The sequence below is a fragment of the Watersipora subatra genome, chromosome 1 (assembly GCF_963576615.1).
Source record: "Watersipora subatra chromosome 1, tzWatSuba1.1, whole genome shotgun sequence".
NCBI classification, from domain to species: domain Eukaryota; kingdom Metazoa; phylum Bryozoa; class Gymnolaemata; order Cheilostomatida; family Watersiporidae; genus Watersipora; species Watersipora subatra.
The window spans coordinates 27,979,958-27,999,432 of NC_088708.1; the positions used below are offsets into that span (position 1 = coordinate 27,979,958).

A 19,475-nucleotide genomic window follows, 5' to 3' on the forward strand; every position below is an offset into this window, starting at 1 on the left:
AAATATATTTATGCTAAAAATATATCCTGTAGAAGAAACAATTTCGTGTATGTTAATCGACTAGCCTTGTACATTCACTACATGACTAACTCACGAAGCATGGCATTATGACATCCATAGACGGTTGAGGTTTGAAGTAAAAGTAACCAAATTAATATAAAAAGTGGGAAAAACTGCAGAACAAATTGTAAAAACTTAGAATAAGTGTAATAATCATAATAATATTTAAGTGTAATCGATTCTACGCCAACACATCATGGAGAACTGAAGGGCTTCTACTATATTTTTATTTCATTGAAACACCACAACGCTTACAATGAGCCATGAATATTACCTCTTTGGTCTCATAGATCGTGATCTTTTGAACAATGTTCACAAAGTTTTGACACGCTTCCGACATCCTGCAAACTCTGACTTGACCTCGCCAGAGGATTATTCACTCGCCGGTCATACTGTAAGATATGCTTAGACTATGCGACTATGAACAATCATATACATTTTGTAAATGATAGAAAAAGTACAATGTCAATAGAAAGTATAAAAATATTTATAGCGATATTAGTTATTGCAGACTTGCTGCCAAACTTTCAGCAATGCCTCCACAGGTAAAAACTTTTTTCGAGAGCCGTGGCAGGGTTGGCCGATTAAAATCAAATGATTTAAATCATGTTTTAAATGATTCTAAAAAATCATGTTTAATGATTTTTTGATTTTTCCAGGTCAAAAAATGGGTCTATCGGTCTACTGTGAATATGAACTAGACAACTTGGTCAAAAGTAAAATAAAAACAATTTTGAATAAAATAATTAAAGTGATGCAAAGTTGTTTTGTTATGTTACTAATGTTTTCATGTGGCACACGTCAACAAAATAAAATAATATTATGTTAGCGGTTATGAAAAAAAGCTGGTAATTGATGTTTTCAAAAAGGTCTGATTAAAAAAAAAAATCTTATTTTCCTAAAAAAAAATCCGATTTATTTGATTAAAAAAATCATGATTTTTTTCAACCCTGCAGTCTGCCGTGGCTTAGAACCTCTGACCTGCCAAAAACAGGGTAGGGTTGAATTCCCAAAAAAGGCCACTGGTGGTGACAGGAGTGACATTCAACCTTAAATTGCTCCCTGTAACTGGGCATGTCTCCAGATGTTGAGGTTCCCTTACCACTGGACTCAGACATGTCTAGCCAAGATCACAAAACCATTGTTTGTGTAAAAACTGTTAATATTTAGAGCCAATGTCAAGTACTAATATATCTACTAAAGTGATCATTTCAACGTTCTAGATTGGTGCTCATAAAAGATTTTAATCTCAAATTTTGTTTTATATCATACAGCATTATATTAAAAAATAAATTTTTAATATAATATAAATGTTGTGGGTGATGAGAAAATAATGACATGGAAGTCATAGCCTTAGTCATAAACATAGCCTTAGTCATGAACATAGCCTAAGCCATGAACATAGCCTAAGTTATGAACTTAGCCTTAGGCATGAAATTAGCCTAAGTCATGAACATAGGCCTTAGTCATGAACATAGCCTTAGTCATGAACATAGCCTTATTTATGAACATAGCCTTAGTCATGAACGTAGCCTTAGGCATGAACATAGCCTTAGTCATGAACATAGCCTTAGCCATGAACATAGCCTTAGTCTTGAACATAGCCTTAGGCATGAACATAGCCTTAGTCATGAACATAGCCTTAGTCATGAACATAGCCTTGGTCATGAACATAGCCTTAGTTAAGGAAAATATTCCTGTAATGCTGAAGCTTCATTTTAATACATTTTACAGAGTTACAAATTTATAAAAATTTGTTGAATAAGAATTAATTAGCCGTAACTCTTGCTAAAGTTCATAAGATTCCTTTAGTTCCCTAGATATTCATAGCAAAACATAATTTAATAAACACGCGATTTTAGTGTTGCCCAATTTTATCTTTTTAACTGCAAATACATTAAAGGTATCACCTAATTAATGGTATAGGTGCATTGAAGGTATTACATAGTTAATAGTAGGTACATTAAAGGTATTATTACACAATTAATGGTATAGGTGCATTGAAGGTATTACATTGTTAATAGTAGGTACATTAAAGGTAGACAGTCAGCTAAAGTATGTTGCACAATATTAATTGTAATAAAGTCTGTAACTTTAGGAACATATACACGTTTAATATAATTTATTAATATCTAAGTTGATAAATCCCATTCTGTGATTGTGTCTGTCTGTTAGTCTGCATAAATAATACGCGTTTCCACATTTTTTGACTGATTTGATTCGAACTTGACACGCGTATGCTCTGTGCCTTTCACCCGGTCGCTAAAAATATGTGCATTTAAAACTCAGTTTGGTTTCTGAGAAACAGCATCATAAACACTCAACTACAGACTATCTGATTTATAATGATAGAAATCTTAAGGCTTACTGTTAGTGTGGAATAAAGCAGCACCTCATAGCCGCTACCATATTTGCATGTGAAACCAGCCAAAACAGTTTGCTGCACAAAACAGATACACGTGTATGTAACAAGTACCTGATACTGTGCAGTTATTACATCATTTTTGCAAGACTAAACATGTAAATAGCAAAGTTCAATGAAATGTCTGATTGTTATTACAGAGTAGCAAAAAGTTCGCTTTATGTTTATTTTTTATGTTCAGTTTGATTTATCAGGCCTACTATTAGTTTAGCCTTGTTAAGCTTGTCGTAGAAGGTTGACTTAGTCAAAATAAATAATTAATCTAACTTTGTCAGGTTGTTGTCCATCTATTTGTATAAAGCCTGGCAAAGGTCAAACACTGCTGTACTGCAAATAAACGAAATTGAAACTGTTACGGTCTAAGTTTTATATAGTTGTTGAGCGTCTCTTTGCCAAGTCTACTATCGGCTCTTTTTTATTACACCTAGAGCCAGTCTTTTGCATTCATACCTGCTACCTATAGTTGTAAACAAAACCGCCTAAAATAAACTAAAAAAGTGAGCAACAAGACAGACAGAAAGTGAAAGACCTATATGACAAAAATGGTTTTGCAAAAATTGCATATAAACTCCAACACCATATGCTAAGCAACCAATAAACTTATAATTAACGCTCTATCCAATAGGCACGTTTTTGTGTACTTGATGCAAATTATCACCTTTTCCTATTCAATATACTGTACACTCACGATGAATATCTCGATGACATGCAACAAACATCACCTTCCAAACTCTGCAACTAGAGTCCTGGTAGTAGAGATAAGAGTAAGAGATATGTGTATCATAAAAAAGAGTAAAGCTAACATCTCCTGTCAAATACCTCCATTAGCCACTTGAAAGCTTCTACTACTTGTGTACGCTATTTTCAGCTACCCGTATCCCTGGAGCTACAGATGACAACAACAAATTTTAGCATCAGACACAACATTAGCGTTGATCAATTGCGCAAAGTTAAACGTTCAGTTCAAAAGTTATTTTATCCTATACATATGTACTGAGATGCACATTCTCTTGCGTTATTAGTTAGCGCTTCAATATTGTAGCAATGAATGTAACATTTGGTTGAGCTGTTTGGTAAACATGATTTAAATGAACTGGTACTTTGAAAAGTTTATCAAAATGTAACTGTATATTTTGTATTCCTTAAAAATACATGTTCTATATGCGTTGTAGTTTATGCAGTATCCGCGCTTGGAAGACATACCTAGATACATAGTAGAAGGTAGGATTAACCAGAAGCGGCACAATGGCGTTAAATTGAGTCGTTAGAAATTATAAACGAAGGGTTGGGTTCATTGATCGATGAATGGATATTTAGCGAGCCTTCTACACATTGCACAACATCGGAGCAATGGGGAATTTTCCGTGAAATATACTGTACCGTAACAAGTTGGCGGTAGATGCGCAATCTGTTTTATGCACAATTGAAAAAGCTTTGTACCACAAATATTACAAAAATTCACAATAACTATTTATTGTATAATTACAGATTTCATTGGTCACGCAGCGTATCTTTTGCCACTTTACTTGTATTTAATGGACTGGTCTCCTGGAATTTAGTTGACTGGTCTTACAGCCTGGTTTTTGTCGCATATGTGACATTTCTTTTGTAATCTTTCTTTGTACCCTTAGCAGGCAATTAACTTCTCTCAATGGGCGTATATAAATACGTATCTAGGAGTTGGTGAAAAGAAAAGCTCTCCAACATTCGGCAGCATCCTAAACAGTATAAAGCTACAACTTTACTGTAAATAGGAAAACCGCTGTTTTCATTTAGATCGTGGCAAGGCTGACTTTGCGACACCAGTTGCACCAGGATTGTTACAATAATATATTTGTATATAGTACATATTTAGATAATGTTAGTTACTCTTTTATCACAAAAGGGTAAAATATTTGTACTGCAAAAGCATGGCCAACTCTTATCGTCCTACAAAAGCATGGCCAACTCTTATCGTCCTACATAATTTAAAACAGCACGTTGATATCTACTATAAAGCTAATATCATTACACAACAAAAAAGCAGTGAGCTGCTGTGAAAATAAAACTTACAAAATATGTGAAATGATTTTCACCAGTGTACCGTGTTAAGAGATTACATAAACGTTATCTGGCCTTACAAAAATGTAACATTAAAAAGTCAATTAAAGTGAATTAGAAAACCATGACAACATGTAATTGAAAAATGAGCCACATTGATACATTTATTTCTAATTGGTGAGAGAATGCTGTTCTTCGTGCCGTATGCGCTGCAAACTTAAGACCCAATAATATGAAGGAGCATATCTCGAAATGGTCCGCTTGTTTCTTTCTGCAAACCAAATCAAATGTTAGCCAGCCAGACCTAAGCCTAGCACTTGAAACGTTAAAGGAATTGTTAACTTCAAATGGTCCTACAACTGGTTTGACTTGAATCAACAGTTAACAAATACATGTATAAATTGCTAACAGCTAACAACAAAATTTTGTTGATAGAAGATCACAAAGACGTGAAACAGTTAGCAAAGCTCTTAAATTAATCAATACATCCCATGCAACATTAAATTGTATGTTTACTATGAAATTTTACCAATTTGGATGTATAGCAAAATGCTGCATGTGCATATTTTAAAGAAACAAGACGAGCACTACTACTACTAGGAGAAATTGTCATTTATGGTTGGGAGGAAAAATATACATCACCTTAACCCAATGAGCCAATGGTTTGCTCTCCCCTTTAATGTGGTTAAAAGCTGATTTAATTTGTTCCAAGTCGACTTCACTTCGTGAAACAAGGGTCCTTATGAGTGTCTTCTCATCTGTGCCAAGTCCCTACAAAATATGCCAATGTATTGACAAAGAAATATTGTGGCATTACTTCACCCTCAGATAACATCAGCCTTAGCTAATGGAGTGTGAACAGACAACTTCAAAATTATGACTGACAACTACATTCGACTATCAAGGGAATAAATGATTGCTGATCACTACCTGCAGTAGAAAAAATATGTCTAAACAGATTGAATGCATATTAACAAGTTTAAAGGCGTGAATATTACACAAGCTAATACGATGATTTATGCTAACCACTTGTACAGTCTAGTATACAAATATCTAAAGCTCTAGAAATCAACTAATGCAAGATAGTTTAATATATATGAGCATATCATATCATGATGCATTATCTGATCCATATGCAATTTTACCTTAACTTTCATCAAACTAGCTAGCATGAATCGTAGCTAGTATGAGTTGTAGCTAGTATGAGTCGTAGATAGTCTGAGTTGTAGCTAGTATGAGTTGTAGCTAGTATGAGTCGTAGCTAGTATGAGTCGTAGCTAGTATGAGTCGTAGCTAGTATGAGTCGTAGCTAGTATGAGTTGTAACTAGTATGAGTTGTAGCTAGTATGAGTTGTAACTAGTATGAGTCGTAGATAGTATGAGTTGCAACTAGTATGAGTTGTAGCTAGTATGAGTTGCAACTAGTATGAGTTGTAACTAGTATGAGTTGTAACTAGTATGAGTTGTAGCTAGTATGAGTTGTAACTAGTATGAGTTGTAACTAGTATGAGTTGTAACTAGTATGAGTTGTAGCTAGTATGAGTTGTAACTAGTATGAGTTGTAGCTAGTATGAGTTGTAGCTAGTATGAGGCGTAGATAGTATGAGTTGCAGCTAGTATGAGTTGTAGCTAGTATGAGTTGTAACTAGTATGAGTTGTAGCTAGTATGAGTTGTAACTAGTATGAGTTGTAACTAGTATGAGTTGTAGCTAGTATGAGTTGTAGCTAGTATGAGTTGTAGCTAGTATGAGTTGTAGCTAGTATGAGTTGTAGCTAGTATGAGTTGTAACTAGTATGAGTTGTAGCTAGTATGAGTTGTAACTAGTATGAGTCATAGCTAGTATGAGTTGTAGCTAGTATGAGGCGTAGATAGTATGAGTTGCAGCTAGTATGAGTCGCAGCTAGTATGAGTTGTAGCTAGTATGAGTTGTAGCTAGTATGAGTCGTAGCTAGTATGAGTCATAGCTAGTACGAGTTGTAGCTAGTACGAGTCGTAGCTAGTATGAGTTTTAGCTAGTATGAGATGTAGCTAGTGTGAGTTGTAGCTAGTATGAGTTGTAACTAGTATGAGTTGTAGCTAGTATGAGTTGTAGCTAGTATGAGTTGTAACTAGTATGAGTTGTAGCTAGTATGAGTTGTAGCTAGTATGAGTTGTAACTAGTATGAGTTGTAGCTAGTATGAGTTGTAGCTACTATGAGTTGCAGCTAGTATGAGTTGTAGCTAGTATGAGTTGTAGCTAGCATGAGTTGTAGCTAGTATGAGTTGTAACTAGTATGAGTCGTAGCTAGTATGAGTTGTAGATAGTATGAGTTATAGCTAGTATGAGATGTAGCTAGTATGAGTTGTAGCTAGTATGAGTTGTAACTAGTATGAGTTGTAACTAGTATGAGTCGTAACTAGTATGAGTTGTAGCTAGTATGAGTTATAGCTAGTATGAGTTGTAACTAGTATGAGTCGTAGCTAGTATGAGTTGTAGCTAGTTTGAGTTGTAGCTAGTATGAGTCGTAGCTAGTATGAGTTGTAGCTAGTATGAGTTGTAACTAGTATGAGTTGTCCATGATGATAAAGTAAATAAGACACTATTTTCCTTTACATTGATTTGTTAATGATTTAATACAGCAACAAACGAATCAGATTGAATTTTTATCATGCTCCTGATCAACACGTTGAAGCTTAAAGGTTGACTTGCAACAAAATTAACATTACAGTTATTTGATATGAAAAGATTTGCCATGTCTTACTCTGTTGTGTTGTAGGTGCAAAATATGTGGGAAGGTGATTACAAGCTCTTAAAAGCTGAAAAACGAACAGAAAATCGCAGCCACACGAGACTGCCGTAGTTTGGATTCCCTTTCCAAAACAGCTCAAATGTGACGTAGCTGTGGTAGATGGTTTCTGTTAACATTTTTATGCAACCTTATTCGTCGAAATATTTTATAAAATATACTTCACGCATTCAATAAAACCATGTCTATTGTTCTTACGCGTCTGTTTTGTCGTCATCGTAATGCTGTCACTTTTAGCAGTGAAATCCTATAACTTACCGTAAAAATTCGTTTAATTTTTTAGCCTTAGCTTAAAGGACTACAAATCATTGTCTGATAATCATGAAGAGCCTGTTGGTCACCTGTGATAATCGAAAAGTGCTGCAGAAATTATTTGCGAAGTATTGGGTCACATGATCAGATTACGACTTGCCAATTAGACCAGACCGAAACAAAACTGTAAAGTAGCGAGCATCTATATTTGATACAGGGTCTTCGGTAAAACCCGAAGTGTTTGTCATAAACTAGTGCCACGATAAGTTTTATATTGAGCTTTTTATTGGTCTTTCAAGTCACGTGAGAACATCACGTGACAAGACAATAACCAAATTTCATGACTACGTCATCGAAATAAAGAGATTCCAATCTACGGCGACTTTTCGTTTTTGAGCTTTTAAGAGCTTGTAATCACATTTCCACATATTTGGAACCTACAACACAACAGAGTAAGACATGGTGAATCTTTTGATACCAAATAACTGTAATGTGAATTTTATTGCAAGTCAATCTTTAAGACCACATGGTTTTCTACTCAAAGAAAGAATAGCAGTTGTTGTCTACTAAATGATTGATGTCATGCCTGCTATAAAGCTAGACTTTTAAGATTTCATGACGTACAACTGTTAGACTGACGAATGAGAGAAATGCAATGCAGACTATGTCTCTAATTCAACTCTTTTACAGTGGACCCCGACATATAACATTGATGCGTTCCGATGTTGGCTTCGTAAGGCAAAATGTCGTATAGAGGGGCATAGAAACTCATAGATATTATCTAATGCAAACACCTCCTAACAAAAACATCAAAATTTTTATATACATACTGTACATATTAAAAATGAATAACAAAGTAGTATATTAACCTTAGTAACTATAGTTACCTACAGTAACTTTAGTGTATTTAGTGGTTATGATCTACAATCAAATATAATATTAGTATGTACAGTACATACCATGCAGGAGCTTTTACCTTCGAGACAGACATACAACATAAACTTTAAACTTATCTTAAATGAATTTAGCATGATAAATACACACTTGAAGCTAAGTTTAGTATGTACTGTAGTTTACTAAACTAAACTTAAATTTTGTCATTCTCTTAAGCTTTATTACCTGTTTCCAGTTCTGTTTTCACTATATCTTTTAAATATCTGTTTTTATTATAACTTATAAAGAATAATGCTGAACTGAGAGAGTGAGAGTGAGCATTGTATCTCTTTCAGGCGATGCCGAGGGAATTTTGGCGAATAGAATTTTGGCATCTTCGTTATTCTGACGTATTCAGCATACCGACCACCAAATTTGGATTTCGAAAGCCATTTTTGTTGATGTCAAATGGTGAGAAAAAAAGCTGTGTGGATGAAAAAACATTGTGTTCCACATTGTAAGGTGAAAAAACTGTAAAACAGGAATGTCGTAACCCAGGAGTGCACTATGAAAAGTGATTCAAACAGCTTGCCTATAGGTATTGTTCATTTTGACGGTAAGTCGTTACAATGGTTCACCGTACCTACACAAAAACATTCATCACGGATCATTAAGGATCATAGAATTAACAGATCCACCAGAACTTTTGCCACAATAAATTTAAGATATTGTGTTATCAATTTGCCAAAACAAAGCAGTCTTTTTTTGTAACTCAGAGTTGACAGCAAAAAATTGCGATTTTCAAATTTTTTCATTTGCAGCTTAGGTTGGATGAAAAGAGAATTTGTATACAACGACCTAAACGTATTTCTGCAGCTCATAAAATTCTTCAACATTTAGCCTCGGTTATTTTTGACAGCTATATTTTTATATTAAAGAATGGGGTTTGCCTGTTGGTCAAAATGCAATTTTCTTTGGCAGGCAACGTTATTAAACTAGAAAAAAATATTCAACATGGTTTCTTAACATTAAATGTACTGATTTTTGTGCAGAACTTTCTGCTGATTTCAAACTTCAAATTGAAGCTTTAGTACAAAAACTAGCTTTTGCAAAAACAAAATACTAGTTGTATGTCAGCCGAAGATCTTTTGACAAAAATTATTTCCGCGAGAACAAGAGAAGAATAAACCTAGTATTTCACTTAATTCCTAACGTAGAGCCGCCTATGTTCGTACATGTTTTAAAAAATGATTGCCAAATGAACATAGGAAAAATACCATGAGTTGTGGTATCTGATCTGCTGTATCCTGTCAACTACATGCCTACAGACAGATCTTGTCAAGTAATTTAGCGTACAAAGATATGCGACACTTACCTTCATTGACTTGTAGAGAACGTTAGCCCAGTACGCATGCTTGTCCAATGTGAATCTCACTAAAAAGAAGAATAATGAACTGATAACTGAACCACATAAAGCACATAGATAATGAACTTAACCTTTGCTAGGGGAAAATTTATCAAAGACTTGGTTAACAGCTGAGAAATAATTGGGAGTCTAACATTGAAACTGAATACACTGGGTAAAACTTTTAAGAAATTACTGTAAAACTTCTATTTGAACGCCACGGCGCTTTATGTTTCAATCCTTCCCCTATAATGGCGCTTTATTAAAGGTGACTTTCAAATAGCTCGTGAGAATTTTGAGAAGATAAATTTCACAGGCCTTTCACCCTTCCACAGGCGGAGTGACTTTCGCTTATATTTTGCACTCTTCTTCGGGTGGAACTACATTAACCCTTTTGGATGCACCAAATCTGCTAATTTACTTCCAACTTGTCGTAGAACTTTAAATATGTATTGGGAAGCTTGAGAAATATCTCTACCAGTTGATGTCTATTGCTTGCAATTAACCTGCGATGGTATTATAGCCTGCGCCCTGCGTTGCAACTTGTTAGCTTTCCTTTTTTATTTCAATCTAAATTTGAAGGCAAATTTTTATTTTATAACTATGTTTAACAATGTTGCATAAAAGCTCATTGCACTCATTAATATGTTTGCTACAGTTTGCAGTAAAAACTGGCTTTTTATGTGCAATAAAAGAGGAGTTATTAGTGTCGATTCATTGTAGGCCGAGTTAAGATAACCACAATGATGCTATCAAATAATATGCTGTAAATCTGCAAAGATAGAAGTTATATAATAATAATTTATTAAATGTTACAAATATATATATTCAAGAACAAGTGACATAAACCATACTTATAATACACGCAGGAATAAAAATTAACATTTTTGACACAAAATATTTGCATCGTTTGTTCAGCCAATTGCGTTCTCATTGTTGCTTTCGTTTGAAACCATTTCGTCTTCTTCTGGCTGTCCAATACCTTCCAAAATGTCTTCTGACCTCAACTCTTCTTCTGCACTACTGAACTAGTCGATATTAGAATTCCAAACAGTTTCTTTAGCAGAGCAAAATTTTACGCGTTGCTAGTTGAATACTTTTTGCAAAAATAAAAGAACCTTTTAGCCACACGTGTGAAGCACAAATTATAGCCTCAAAATAGTATTACAGATTCCATCGAATTGCGAAACCGTTTTTCATCTATGTCGAAGTATCTACACCACGTCAAACAAGGAACTACAATTGGCCTGATACAGCTATTAATTATTTCTATGGTGTTGCTTTTAAAGTTTTAACAAAAAAAACCGTAAAGCTTTGGACTTACAAAACGGACTTTGATTTGAACAGAAACGACGAAAGAATTGAGTGCTATTGATGTAACCAAGTGATTATTAGTATTGATTCTGTTGACAAGTTTTACTAATCACTTGCTATTACGGATTCATAAAAAATAAAGAATGTCAAAACGGCGGTCAAATCGAAGTGTCGTTCAAATAGAGGTGGCGCTCTATTTTTCAATCATTTTTCCATAATGGCGTTCACATAGAGGTTTTACAGTAAATTTACACAAACCGACTAGACGCTTACCATAACACCTGTATTTTAATTAACGCCACCTTTAATTGAATGCCACTTCTATTTGACTGCCACTATTTGACATTCTTAATCTTTACAAACCCATAATAGTGAGTGATCAGTAGAAAAGTGTCCATAAAACCGTACTGACAAAAGACTCGATTGCACGAATAACGATTAATTTGTTCATTGTATCTGTTTGTATCGAAGTCCATTTTCCAACTAAGTCTTTAGTTTTTTTCTTTAAAAACTTTGATTGCAACACCATACAAATAATTAGTAACTGTATCAGGCGAATAGTAGTTCCTCTTTTAACGCAGTCTTGATATTTCGATGTATGTGGGAAAAAGTTTTCACATTTACGTTGAAAAATGTGCTACTACGTATTTTGAGGGTAACATTTTGAGACTATTTTGATTACACAAAGTTTTTCTTTATTTGCGCTAAAAGTTTCTATTCAAAAGGGCATCGTGTAAACGTTTTGCTCTGCTAAAAAGTTGTTTGGACGCTAATATCGACTAGCTCAGCTGTGCAGAATACTGGTTGAGGTCAGAAGACATTGTATAAGGTATTGAACAGCCAGAAGAACATGAAATGGTTCCAATAATTATTATTATAAAAGTTGCAGATTTATAGCATATTATTTGATTGCATGATTTCGGTGATCTGAACTCAACTTACAGTGTACAATAGATCGACGCTCATAACTCCTCTTCTATTGCACATAAAAAGCCAGTTTTGACTGCAATCTGTAGCAAACATATCGATGAGTGCAATGAGTTTTTATGCAACCTTGTTAAATATACGTAGTTATAAAATGAAAATATGCCTTCAAGTTTAAAATGAAATAAAAAAGTTTAATGCTCAACAAATTGCAACTCAGTTTATAAGATCATCGTAGGTTAATTGTAAGCAATAGATATCAACTGGGAGAGACATGTATTAGCTTCCTCGTGTATTCAAAGGTCTATGACAAGTTGGAGGTAAGTTAGCAAATTTCTTGCGTCCAAAATATACGCAACATTCAATTCGGCCACGAAAGGGTTTAATTTGTCTTCTCAGCATTCTGACGAGGCGTTTGCAAAATGCAACACCACCCTTTATTTGAACGTCACCTCTAATGAAGCGCCACTCTAAGGGAAGAGTTAAAATATAGAGCGCCATGGCATAAAAATAAAGGTTTTACAGGAAATTCGTAAATGCATAATTAGATATCAATTTCCGCAGAAGCATCAGCAATTGAGTTGGACATATGAGCACATTGATACACAATAGAAAACACAACTCTCACATCTGGAAAAAACACATTAATGACATTCGAACAGTTTTTTCTCATCTTTGTTTTTAATTTGGCATTGATAAAACATTTCTACAAAAATTGAAATAAGCTTGCAAGAATTTAAAGCTTGTGTTCACCAAGATGACTAAATCTCATACAATTGCATGGTCTGACTAATCAGAGAGTAGCACTTGCCCAGATAATTACTTATTCTGTAAGATATTTCGTAAGCCTGTTCTATTTACTGTAAAACATCTACACAGACCTCCTCAGTTGATATCCTTCTAACAATTCCTACGCCTTTACCTATAGTCTTCATGCCATTCTCCAAGTCTCCAGACATTTCGCTCTTGATGACCTTCTCCATATCCTTGTTGTAGAGTCTCTTATAAGCACCAAACACGGCCCGCAGCTGCTCAAAACTTTGGGAGACAAATATTGAGTTAAAGGTTGATTCATCAGTGCCAAGCCTCCCTGCCCCTGCCTTGTACAACTTCTACAAACATACATCAGACAATCTGTAAATATTGATGAGCGAAAGGAGCACTTCAATGAGGTTATAGCAGCAGCAGCAGTCAAGAAATGTCAATGACTGAGGCATTGCCACACCATTTATTTTTGCAGTGTTTCATTGTGTGACAGTAAAATTGTTTAGCCATCAAGCTATGAACTATATGCTATCTGTATGCTATATGTATCTATCTACATGGTATAAAAATACATATTTAGTTAACTTACATAAAGCCAATTTGTTTTTTACTTCATTATATTATGCAAATTCTCGTGAATATTTATCTGAGAACAAGTGCAATAAACAGATAGTAGTAAGTAGAGAGAGACGACTCCTACAGTGGACTAATCTCTAACATACTTACCAAGTATGATCGACTCATGATTAGGAATTCAACTGATAAGAGTGACACTCAATAATATGGTGGCAAGCAATTAAAAATATTGCATGTTGGATGGGACGCCATATTAAATGGAAAGACTTATCATGTTTTGAATGAGTCATTCGTCTACATGATAATGCAGGGCCAAGATGTTGTACAATTGTCCTATAGAGCCATCTAGCCCGAACACAAACGGCAAGCCTTTACCTTAGCATCCTCCTCCGCCTTCTGCTGGTTTACACCTTGGTTTTCTTGCCTTGCCCCCTGAAGTAACCACAACTATGTATATCTATCACCGCTACACAGACAGCGCAGTTCAATGCAATCCTTATCTACGGCCACTGTTATATCTCATCGATTCTTGTTATGCAATTACTGTAACTCAGATTGCTGTGGCACTCCATGGGTAATAAATACACAGAGAGTAGAAAATCAACATCTTACGCAATATCAGTCATCCTCTTACTCACAAGCGCAGAGAACATCGGATATTACAATATAGACAAAGCATTGGCAAGATATTCATTGTCAAAATGGCTAATATATAGGCTTAGCAGTGCTGTGTGGGGGGAAAGCAGCTGGGAAAGTGTGTCAGGTTGTGCAATGAGGAAAGCAAATAATAATAATAAATAAAGTTAGAAGATTGTTAATATGTCTAGAGTGAACTAACGAGGCTCCATCGAATAAATTGGCCAAGCAGTGAAGGTCTCCTCATGCAAACAAGGAGACAAGGCATGCGAAAAAGGAGAAGTGATAAGCAACTGAAGAAAAATAATCTGCTTATCATAGTTTTAAATCATCAATTTTAGTTACATCTTCAGCATAGCAATTGCTTTAGTTTAATCTGTATACTGAGGCACTTGCGAATGAAAAAGCCTCACCACCAGTACGATACAAGTTATTACCTTTGTAATATTTTTCAAACTAGATCAACTTTATATTAATGAAACTGGAGCAATGAAGGTTGCAGTGCATGCGCGAAGAGAGGAGAGCTCTGCAAATGATATTTACATGAGACAGGAAACACAAAAGATTGTGACCCTACAGCTGACACGAAATAGCCAACTACTGCTTTCGTTCAACCAAGGCTTGCTCACTTCCAATTTACAATACAGTGCTCAGTTTCTACAAATACGAGGGTGTATGACATGCGTGTCAGTCTACGCTATTAATTGAAAATGTAGCTCCAAGAAGCTTTATGCCAACATTTATGCGTAACGATAAACAAATGGACACGACGCAATATTTCCAGTCTCAAATAAACACATCTTGGTTAAAAGACAGAGAGCACAGGAGACAGATAGACTCACATTGGCCAATGAGATAAGCATTCTCATAAAGTGACCCGAGGTGTCACCTTGCATGTGCTGCTCAATCGATGCTTTAAATGCTAGAAACAGATATGAACAAAAGCATGGTGAGGGTAAAGTGTGTTTTGCCTTTTTACTCACATTGGCCAGTGATATTAGCATTCTTCTAAAATGGCCTGATGTGTCAGCTTTTATATCCTGCTCAACCTGTCGTTTGTACACTGCAACATCATGGCAATATCTCAAGTTCTCCTTAGCGTACTGCATTTGATACCCAAGAGGAAAACAAATGATATCAGCGGTTCTATATGACACCCCTATACAGCTATAGCACCACTGAAGAAACCTCTAATATATCCATATCAATGCTATGATAGACTAGAGGAAGCGTAGGAAGTGAATCAGGATTAAGAAATTTAAGCAAATCAAAGTTATGGCTCAGCACGTGGTCTGCTATCAGGAATGCAACTAGATTTTCCCTTACCGAGCCTGTCAGGCGTGTAACATTACTCACCAGGGAAATGAGTGTCATACGAGATTCACTAAAAGGCTTCACCATTCCATATACACCAAACTACTATAGAATAACCATAGCCTTCTTGGTAAACCACACATAGCAAAGTATGGCCGTTCACACACCACGAGTAGACCTTCACATAGCAAAAACTTACTCTCCTTGTACACAGCAATAATCTCATTCATTTGAGCATTGTTCCTTGTGCAGAGAATCTGTATTAGGGCATCTTCATCAGTGCCCGCTCCCTGTAGCACAAAACCACACACTACATGTTTTGTAACCCAACAACAGTAGCAAAACAACTTCTAGAACTAGCAAGTACAATATTTAACTCAAAGTATGTGATATCTGTCTGGAGTGCTTGCCTATACTTAGATAAAGCATAATGTTATTCATAAAAGGTTAGTAGGACAAATACTGTAGTGGAAGAGATGGGTTTGGGAGCAGTTTATGATAGCTGATACCTGTATGGCTTTGTTTATCAAATAGGCGTCATACTCTGGAGGCGTCATCAACAGAGCTGCTGTTACAGATTCAAAGTCACCAGTCAGGCGTGACCGAAGGTCTTGTAACAGATCCTAAAGGCAGCATTTTATACAAAAATGATTGAACCAATGCTGACTTAACAAGGCAAAGAGTAGCGACAAAGCGATAATACCACAATACCATTCTAAGTTTCTCTACAAACTGTGTCTCTAAATATTTAAAAAGCTAAAAAGCTGAAAAAATGAGCGCCTTAAACAAAATTAAAAAAGGAAAAAATGCAGGATTTTAAACTGCTAGCAACACACACTCCTGTTAGAATGTCAACAAAACCTTTACCACACATTTTGTGACTCAATCAGTCTCCATCGAGAAGCATAGAAGATTACAGTAGATTCCACAAATGCACAGATACATGTAACCTGATACAAAAAATGGTGCCTGTCAAAGATGATTACGTTAGGGCAGTGTCAGGCATTAACAAAATCAAAGGAAACGACTAATATCATCAGTAGCGAGCCAATAATAAATATCTCAATTTCTAGAGCAGCTTGAGATTAAAACAGCTCTTCTGTTTTAATCAGGTAGAGAGGAGCCGTTTTAAGCAGGCAAATATTTATTAGATTCCATAGCACAACTGAGCATTCACCCATAGCACAACTGAGCATTCACCCATAGCACAACTGAGCATTCACCCATAGCACAACTGAGCATTCACCCATAGCACAACTGAGCATTCACCCATAGCACAACTGAGCATTCACCCATAGCACAACAGAGCATTCACCCATAGCACAACTGAGCATTCACCCATAGCACAACTGAGCATTCACCCATAGCACAACTGAGCATTCACCCATAGCACAACTGAGCAATCACCCATAGCACAACTGAGCATTCACCCATAGCACAACTGAGCATTCACCCATAGCACAACTGAGCATTCACCCATAGCACAACTGAGCATTCACCCATAGCACAACTGAGCATTCACCCATAGCACAACTGAGCATTCACCCATAGCACAACTGAGCATTCACCCATAGCACAACTGAGCATTCACCCATAGCACAACTGAGCATTTACCCATAGCACAACTGAGCATTCACCCAAGTTTTAAAAACAACAATGAACTAGGTTCAACTCAACTAGTACGTATTTGTATGCCATTTGTATAAAAAGACTATTGAGTAGTTATGAATCATGATTAGTATATGATTTTGTTTCATTGTAATGCAGTGAGTTTATAGATTTTTACTGTCAAATTTTGGCAGTTTTTAGAGATACAGAGATATTTATTGGTAAGTGTATAAAAAGATCACAATACAAACCTTTCCATACATAGTCTTGTACAATGACCGCACTTTCTGCCGCTGCGCATTAGATCGGTGAGGTAATATGTTCACAATGATGGTTTCATTGATGAAGGCACTTTTTAAGCAGTTTCTTATTTGAGTTGCATCTGCTTCAGGATTGAATCCAGATGTCAATGGCTTTATAGTGCCACAATCCTACAGATGTCAAGAGTATATCGTTGTTAGGATAATGAGAGATAGAGGGATCTTCTGTAGAATTTTAATAACTTCTAGTCAATATTCAGCAAAAGAGATGACTACCAGTCTTCTGCAGCCAATTGAAATACTCACACCAGGTTCCTGCCCAATAACATAGAAAGTGGTAGAATCTGGTCCACCTTTTGACTTGACTTTTGCAGGCTTTTTAGCATGGCCAGCAGATTGAGTGGTGTTTGGTGCATGTTGTGATGAGTTACCAGCAGGAGATGAGGGATATGAGGAGCCCCCGGCTGCCGGATATGGGGAGTTGCTAGCAGGTGCTGGAAAACTGCCAGAAGGACCAGGAGGGTATGCTGCTCCACCAGCACCGACTGATGGATAAGGCGCACCTGCGGGTTGTGGCTGATAGGGTGAGGCAGTTGGATAAGGAGCTTGTTCAGGCATGGGCATACCACCAGCTGGTGGATAAGCACCTCCCGCAGGAGGGTAAGAGCCGCCAGGAGGGTAGGAGCCTCCTGGGGGTGGATAAGAACCGTTTGGTGGAGGATAGCTTCCAGTAGGAGGATATCCAGGTTGGCTAGGGTAAGGCTGCGCTGGATAAGGAAGACCAGCAGGTGCAGGAGACGGCTGTGGCATGCCTCCACCCGGAGGTGGATATCCGGGATAACCAGGATTCGGAGGCGGATAACTCATTGTTGAATGATTTCTTTAGAAGACTGGCTCTAAAAGGACAGTATCAGAATATTTACAAATGGTCACATTCATTGAAGGCCATTGCATCAAATCAAATACACATCGATTAAACAAAGCGCTTGGTTTCAATGATGAAATATAAAAATAGTTGTTTGCTTGCATGATGTAAGATCTTGTCATGGCTCACATACCTGAGCACCTCGAACATCACATATTAAAACTGGAAATTTTTATTATATACACACAATTACATCACTTTGAAAATGTAAATTGAAAACAATACAAAAAATCATCATACATTTTGCGAAACAGTTGAGACAGCATGCTTTCAACTCAAATAGTTTGTTAGTGTTTATATATACATGTATATATATTGTAAATATATTATATATAAAGGGAGAAAAGAAAGACAAGTGATGATGAAGAATAATAAATACAACATATTCTTGAAACTATTGATTTAGCTACAGACTGTGTGTTGAGCACTCTGTATTAGCATTGCTTAACTCTTAAAAGTTGGAATTAATTTTCAAACCAATTTCCAAAGCCAACATGGCCATATGCAATCTGTCATAACTTGAAAAGTAATTGGCATTTCTTTAAACTAAAACTTGCATATTATTCAGCATAAAATAGCTAGATTTGCTAAATTTCTCCATCCCATAATAATGGGAAAAAATAGCTGAGAGAAATCATTTCTAAATCCCCTTTAAAATGCAGGAGATTATTGGTTATAAGAACAAAAAATAATATTACACATTTTTTGTGACCTCTCATGTTAGTCATGTACATCATAGTGTGCACTGAAACTTTGTCATCATAATAGTTTCATTATTTTGCACTACAGAGGACATGTTTCCATCAAGCGCCATGAGGAGTCATGAGTAGAATTTTAGAAGTTGTGTAATCAATGCTCTTTTGTATTTTTGAAGCTTAGATTGGGGAAGTTTGTTGTGATTTTGTACAAAATAAAAGTGTTGACTTGTGCTATTTCTAAGCTATTTCAAAAAAAATTTCCTTTCTAGACCAAATACTTACTGAGAACCTTCTGGAACCAAAAGCGCTTGTAAGAAGCGATAGTTGGATAAGGGTAACTTACTAGTCAGATCGGTTGATCAAAATCTTTGCTAAAATGCTTTTGACTGGTTGCAGCAGAATCAGAAACTCCTAGAGATTGTACACACCAAAATTCATGTTGATTGTGTTGCTCCCTTAACAATATTAAAAAAAAATTAAACAGGATACTTGGCTCTTGTCAATTTAGGCTTCGTTTTTTATTGCCGATTTTGGGAAAATAGTAAAACTACTCAATTTTAATATAAGATTTGAAATAGGGTGTATCTTGCAGAGAATCTTTTTGGAGAACACAGTT

At 35.9% G+C, this 19,475-nt stretch overlaps 2 protein-coding genes across 2 annotated transcripts in view; both read right to left on the minus strand.

The window, feature by feature from the left end:
• Nucleotides 1-3,784, minus strand: part of LOC137408416 (polyphosphoinositide phosphatase-like) — a 37,374-nt gene extending 33,590 nt beyond the window's left edge. Inside the window, exons 1-2 of the mRNA XM_068094943.1 lie at nucleotides 3,686-3,784; nucleotides 335-452 (exon numbers count right to left, since the gene is read on the minus strand). Of these exons, the coding sequence (XP_067951044.1) occupies nucleotides 335-400 (66 nt within the window). The 5' untranslated portion in view covers nucleotides 401-452; nucleotides 3,686-3,784. The remainder of the gene's footprint in view (nucleotides 1-334; nucleotides 453-3,685) is intronic.
• Nucleotides 3,785-4,297: 513 nt separating this feature from the next.
• LOC137385774 (annexin A7-like) overlaps nucleotides 4,298-19,475 on the minus strand; it is a 40,462-nt gene continuing 25,284 nt past the window's right edge. The window contains exons 5-14 of the mRNA XM_068072329.1: nucleotides 17,543-18,116; nucleotides 17,228-17,407; nucleotides 15,878-15,991; nucleotides 15,568-15,658; nucleotides 14,897-14,976; nucleotides 13,794-13,850; nucleotides 13,000-13,189; nucleotides 9,810-9,868; nucleotides 5,165-5,293; nucleotides 4,298-4,793 (exon numbers count right to left, since the gene is read on the minus strand). Of these exons, the coding sequence (XP_067928430.1) occupies nucleotides 4,740-4,793; nucleotides 5,165-5,293; nucleotides 9,810-9,868; nucleotides 13,000-13,189; nucleotides 13,794-13,850; nucleotides 14,897-14,976; nucleotides 15,568-15,658; nucleotides 15,878-15,991; nucleotides 17,228-17,407; nucleotides 17,543-18,116 (1,528 nt within the window). The 3' untranslated portion in view covers nucleotides 4,298-4,739. The remainder of the gene's footprint in view (nucleotides 4,794-5,164; nucleotides 5,294-9,809; nucleotides 9,869-12,999; nucleotides 13,190-13,793; nucleotides 13,851-14,896; nucleotides 14,977-15,567; nucleotides 15,659-15,877; nucleotides 15,992-17,227; nucleotides 17,408-17,542; nucleotides 18,117-19,475) is intronic.